At 41.8% G+C, this 7,039-nt stretch overlaps 1 protein-coding gene across 1 annotated transcript; it reads right to left on the bottom strand.

The window, feature by feature from the left end:
* Nucleotides 1-1,205: 1,205 nt before the first annotated feature.
* On the bottom strand, nucleotides 1,206-5,009 carry LOC138953235 (ribonuclease Y-like). Its single transcript, XM_070325034.1, has 3 exons — nucleotides 4,828-5,009; nucleotides 3,234-3,429; nucleotides 1,206-1,232 (listed from the first exon to the last, which is right to left on the bottom strand). Exons 1-3 carry the CDS (start codon nucleotides 5,007-5,009, stop codon nucleotides 1,206-1,208), a joined length of 405 nt encoding a protein of 134 aa, XP_070181135.1.
* Nucleotides 5,010-7,039: the final 2,030 nt, after the last annotated feature.

The raw sequence follows: 7,039 nt of genomic DNA on the forward strand, positions 1-7,039 counted from the left end.
CTCTCTCTCTCTCTCTCCCTCTCTTTCTCTTTCTCTTTCTCTCTCTCTCTCTCTCTCTCCAAAGATCTTGTAGGCTAGATCTTTGCTCTCTCTCTCTCTCTCTCTCGTTATCTCTCTCCCTCTCTCTCCCTCCATCTCTTTCTTCCCTCTCTCTCTCTCTCTCTCCTCTCTCTCTCTCTCTCTCTCTCTCTCCTCCGCCTACCCCCCCCCCCCCCCATCGCCTTCACACGCCCAAACCATAATAGATGTGTAGTGTCTACAGCCTACATATCTCTGCCCAAACCTACACGTCCACGATACATTTCTCCGGCCGTCATCACTACTGCCAAGAAATAAGGCAGTTTTCAAGAGCAAGCGTATCCTTGCTTTTCTTTACTTCCTTGTCTTCCAACTACTTCGGGTTTTTGCGTGTGTTTTTGTGTTGTTTTTTGACCCCTCTGAATCGTCATCTTGTTGGATGTGCTGAGCGGCATCACGGAGGCTATTTAATAAGCTGCAAAGGTAATTGGACGCGTCAGGTTTCGATAAGAACGTAACCAGGCGAGCACGATTCACTTGATGCCTTCTATCTCGCAGGCACGCCTCAAATCGTGGTAATGTGTATACAAGTAGGGTCTGTATCGTGGCTTGCTACAGCGCTAAAATCTAAAACATTACAAGATGAGTTTCATGCAGATAAAACTATTCCCCCCTCCCCCTCTCTCCTCCCCTCTCACCCCCAGCATACAGAGAGTAAAACACACACAAAAAACAAGCACATAAACGAGAATAGACTGCTAACTCTCCGCGTTGTGTTTCACGTGTAAATAATGCGAATCACATTTGCGTTGCCTTGTGAAATACTTACACAATCTACACACACACCACCACAACATACACACAATATCAGACAGCAGACAGACAGTCGGACGGAGACACGGACACTGAGACACACACACAGACAGTCATACACACACACACACACACATACACACACACGGCTCACACACACACACACACACACACACACGCACACACACACACACACACACACACACACACACACACACACACACACACACACACACAAGAAGACACTTCGCAGTCAGCATCGATCGTCTCAGAACAGCGACTAAAATAAGATCTTAAGAAACCTTTTTTTGGCAGTTTCAGAAATACCCGCCTGTAAAAAGTTGGTCAAGTATCTGTCGTCCTACCGTCAAACATTATCCATTGCGGAAGACAGTTTCTGGCTGAGAGGACGAAACGGGAAAAACGAATAACAAAATGGTTGGTAAATACATAGGACAAAATTAGACCAATTGATTTCTTGTGGTATGTTTTTTTGACAGACATGTTTTGCTTGATCTATTTAAAGAACGGATTTGTATCCGACACTTACATGTGGGTTTATTTCCTTTTGGGTGTTGGGATAGAGGATAGGAGATAGCTGTCACGAAGTGGTTTGCATGTGAATTTATTATGCGTGTTCTGCCCTTTTGCACTATCTCTACCCTTTCACACCAAACACTTCAAAAACAGAACTTGGGAGGATGCAGGCTCATTATTTCCTCAACCAAAAACAACATTATACTTCTTCACTTTACCTACATCAATACGAAACAACTTTCCGACACACAGTTCGCACAATCTTCCAACTTTCACTCAAGGCATGTAAATACATATTATAACAATACTTTCTCAAATATAGATTTTAACGCACACAAGAAGGTACCAACAGACACTCACGAGTTCGTATCACGGCTCACTGCATGTCGCCAGTTCACTTACTTGTCCCGCTGAATCGTCGTAGAATAATGAATTCGGATGCCAACACACAGAGATGCTAACACACACCTTTCGCTGAAGATGCCAACACACACCTTCCACTGAAGATGCCAACACGCACCTTCCACTGAAGACGCCAACACACATCTCACGGAAGATGCCCACACACACCTTCCAGGTTTCTCCCCGAGAAACCCTTCCGCCCGTAGCGGAAACAACCGTCGTCAGCTACGACCGGTCTCGATGAAGACTCCACTCGTCTAGTCATCTGCGCAGAGGTGGTCCCTTGCTTCCACCGTCGTCTAGCGCTTCTCTCGTGTAAGGTCCCTCCCTTATACGCCATGGAAAACCCTCATGGAAACTCCTAAAGAATTTAACCAAGTCTTAATACAACATTCTCTAAAACCATCTCTTCTTCCAAACGTTCATGTACCACTCATACATTCTCGTTCATTCCACGTTCACATTCCGTACAGATTCAATATCCAAACTAACACTTAATCAATGAATAACACTCCCCTTACAAAGCATGACCGTCTTAAACATAACATAAATGCGTAGCAATTATGTTCAAGAAATTCCCCATGAAAAACCGTGAAACAATTACATCATTAATTCTCTCAACGCTTCACACTAAGATTGGGTGCACTTTATACACACTAACCTTTACGCTCCAGCTATGTATTCCAACGTCAATAATATACAACATAGTAAATCATTTACCTTAAGAGACCCGTCTCTTGAAGGAGTACTTGTTCCCAGAACAAGTCTGACACACGCTGCACAACCTTCCCGGTTGGAAATCTCACACGCTGTGACGTTATTTACCTCAGACCAGCTACATGTCTCAAACACAACTCACATCAAGCTAAGCCAGTTTTGCGTGCAACACCCGAAACACGTGAATAACGCCAGTCCGGTCAGCTACCCTCGCCTGTACAACATTTAGGGAGGTTAAAAACACGACGTGGTTTCACCTCACAAATATGCTACTCACATCTTTGTGACATCCCCCTTCCCGGGGAAAAAAGAAAATTCTTGAGTTTTCTTTTGATCAAAGCAACCTTCTTTTTCCACACATCCCATAAACCTGTGGTATGCTCTGATCTACGAATGACCTGGACAAAATGTCTGTCAACGTATTCCTGTCTCATGCTATTGGATGAACCTCGAATGCTAATTCTTGCCGTTAAAGACACCACCGCATCACATGTTTTGAAAATTTCATCCATCTTTCCAAACACCTGCTTCATTTCATCCTTTTGACCATCTGTCAAACCAGGATCAAAAACAATATCTCTGACTATCTCTTCCTTCCCCTTAGGCAATGTAGGTAACGGCAACGTTTTCCTCTCCTCAGTCAGAGGTAACACTGCAACATTTGCCTCTCCACATTTACTTGAGACAACACCCTGACTGCCACAGTCAGATCTCAGTGGAATGCCTTCGCGACATCCACTACTTACTTCCTCAACATCAACAACTTTCTCTGCACAAACTGCATACTTCTCATCCTCTCGTGACACACTCAACACCTCTTTCAATGTCTCATCTTCTCTCAGCAAACTGTCCAGATCCTCCTCGTTAACCGACAAATCAGGAGTAACCACATTTTTCAATGGCACCGGGGAATCCTCCAGTTTCTTTTTGGCTTTTGCCCAACTCGAACCACACACGACCTTCTCAAGTACCATGTCTTCAGTGATTTTCTTGTGACTTACATCAGCACACAATCCAACACCCTGCGTATTCCCAAGGAATAAATCTACTCTGGGTACCACACCCCGAAGATTACCTATCACTAGGTCAGCGACTGGGTCTGTGAGCACACAACATTTCAACTTTCCCTGAAAATATGGGGTATCGACAACCACTTCCGCCAATGAATACAAATCAATCCGTCCACTAAAACCCTTCACTTTTTGGACCTCTCCCTTTATGTACTGGCTTGGTAAGACCAACGACTTCCTTACCCCAGCTACATTAGCTCCTGTGTCTCTCAGTACTGAAACTTGCTTCCCATTAACGAGACCTTCCGCTAATGGCAACGACCCGAATGCTGCCGAGCTTACCAACACTCCAGCGTCCTGACAATCCGCTACCGACTTCGCTGAATATGCTACCTGAAAACATTCTCTAGCGTAATGGCCCAACTGCCCACATCTGTAACATGTGTCCTGATTTTGCTGTTCCGTACCCGTACCTCTAGTACTTCCTTGCTGCCAACCTCTTCTACCCGGCCTACGATCATCTCCTCTGCCTTGAAACCTGGTATTTCTGCTCATACCCTCTTGTCTTCTGCCACTATCACCTTGACCACGATTGTAAGACTGTCCTGATCCTCGATTCTGATTGAACGCTACATTCCCAGTCCCCAAAGGATTTACTTGACTCTTTCTGGCCAAACATTTATTTGGATGGGCTGATTTGTACATTTCTGCGCTAGCAATCATGTCTTTTGAATTTTTACAATCACGTTCTTTCAAAAAGACTGCCAAATCAGTGCATACACTGGTAAGAATCTGTTCACACAACACAAAATCAAACAATGCTTCATATGAGGATTCTATATCCGACAACCTCAACCAACGGTTGAACAAATGCGTCATCCTTGTTACGTATGTGCCAAAACTTTCATCAGCCTCTGGCTTCGTACTGCGAAATTTCTCCCGAAATCCCTCTCGAGTGCACTGAAACTTCTTCAACAACTCTTTCTTCAAGTCTTCATACGACAAAGTACCCGTTGAAAACAACGAATGAAACAATGACAATGCTCCACCCTCCAGATAAGCTGATAAATAGGTAGCCCACTCTGAATCATTCCATTTGTTCGCCTTTGCATGCGTTTCAAATCTGAACAAGAAACTGTCAATGTCATCTTTATCTTCCTTGAACATGGGGAGTTTTGGGTACTGGGGCCTAATGCTGGGACCTGATCTCCCACCTGCATTTCCACCTGTACTTTGCTGCGCCTCTGCTTTCTTAAACTCCAAATCCATTTTCCTCGCTTCAGTATCTGCTTCTAACCTCTTTGCATCCCTATTTGCCTCAATTTCTAACCTTTTTGTCTCAGCCTCAACTTCTAATCTTTTTGTCTCAGCCTCAGTTTCTAATCTTTTTGTCTCAGCCTCAGTTTCTAATCTTTTTGCTTCAGCCTCAGCTTCTATCTTCTTTGCTTCAACCTCAGCTTCAGCTGCTACTTTCTTTGCTTCCCTTTCCTGAATTCTCTCTTCTCTATCCATATGATCCTGAGCAAACTTAAACAAAGCTTCTGCCTTTAAGCCATGCTTCTCTCCCAACGCCAAATAATGATCATATGTGCTACCACCAGTATCACTATGCTCAGCCATCTTTACAATGTCAAAATATCAAAGTAATCTCAAAGTAATACAATGGATCAAGTAACACCAGTTCACAAAATTGTTTTAAGTATCAAAAAGTTGTATCATACACCAGTTTCTCGCAATACTAAACACACACAAAAGAGTATCATAAAATACTAAACTAAAAGAAATCTTGTGCCTTTTTAAAAACAATCCTCAAATTGTTTACTACTTAACTATTTACACAACCAGTCTCAAAATTAAACAACAAACTTAATAGAGTTCAAAAACAATATATATATATATAATTTAGAAAATATCAGATTAAACAATCAATAGCAGCTTCAAACACTTGTCAATCAATGTCAAACTTAAACTAACAACTTTAGAACATCAACAAAAAATGGAGAAAAAAAAAAAAATTAACTAGAAATGTCAAAGTTTCTCAAATCCAATTAACACACTTTAAATGAAAAATTCAATTCCACACACCACTAACCAGCGTCAGATCCCTTAAGGAAAATCAATCGCCAGAGCAAAACCAAAACAAAATTTAAATGTTCACAACAACAACAACAAAAAATTACCCCAGAATTTGTCCAAGTACAAATGTTTACAGATTACTACTAACCAAAAAAACCAAAAAAAAAAAAAAAAATTACACATAAACAAAAAACTTTCCCCAAACCAACAACTAAATATCAAACAGTAGTATAGGGGAGATAATCACCCTATTACTAATCCAACTCCAAATAGGAACAATACCAATAATAAACAAAAACACTTTTCCAGCCAGAGTACACAACTAAAAAAAAATATCAGAGACCAACCAAAAAAATACAAAATTTCAGAATTTACAAAAAAAAATGGCACACCCTACACTATTTTATTTAAAATAAGCCTGCACCTCAACGACAACAATCACACACAACAATCAATCCAAGATAGAATCTAAGAAAAATAGTTTTAAAAAAAACTTACAGGAAAGGGAGCTAGAATTTAGATAGAAAGATAGTTAATAATTACACAGAAAAGGAAGCAAACAGAAACTAAGGCCCTCTCTACGTACGAACTATACAATTACGTAGACCCCTAGAGCTGGAGAGGGGGTGTCCAATAACATACACATAAACAACCACTACAACACGCAAAGTATCAAAGTATTTATAATTAGCTACACTAAAGGCACTTTCTCAATTTCTCAATTTCTCACTTTTTCTCCAATGAAAGGGAAGCAACTGCTTTTTAACTACAACTACAACCAAAATGTCCTTATCTAAAAAAACAAACTTATTAGGGCTATGTCGGGGTCACCACTGTCACGAAGTGGTTTGCATGTGAATTTATTATGCGTGTTCTGCCCTTTTGCACTGTCTCTACCCTTTCACACCAAACACTTCAAAAACAGAACTTGGGAGGATGCAGGCTCATTATTTCCTCAACCAAAAACAACATTATACTTCTTCACTTTACCTACATCAATACGAAACAACTTTTCGACACACAGTTCGCACAATCTTCCAACTTTCACTCAAGGCATGTAAATACATATTATAACAATACTTTCTCAAATATAGATTTTAACGCACACAAGAAGGTACCAACAGACACTCACGAGTTCGTATCACGGCTCACTGCATGTCGCCAGTTCACTTACTTGTCCCGCTGAATCGTCGTAGAATAATGAATTCAGATGCCAACACACAGAGATGCTAACACACACCTTTCGCTGAAGATGCCAACACACACCTTCCACTGAAGATGCCAACCCGCACCTTTCACTGAAGATGCCAACACACATCTCATGGAAGATGCCCACACACACCTTCCAGGTTTCTCCCCGAGAAACCCTTCCGCCCGTAGCGGAAACAACCGTCGTCAGCTACGACCGGTCTCGATGAAGACTCCACTCGTCTAGTCATCTGCGCAGAGGTGGTCCCTTGCTTCCA

Source organism: Littorina saxatilis, linkage group LG17 (genome assembly GCF_037325665.1).
Source record: "Littorina saxatilis isolate snail1 linkage group LG17, US_GU_Lsax_2.0, whole genome shotgun sequence".
Taxonomy (NCBI): Eukaryota; Metazoa; Mollusca; class Gastropoda; order Littorinimorpha; family Littorinidae; genus Littorina; species Littorina saxatilis.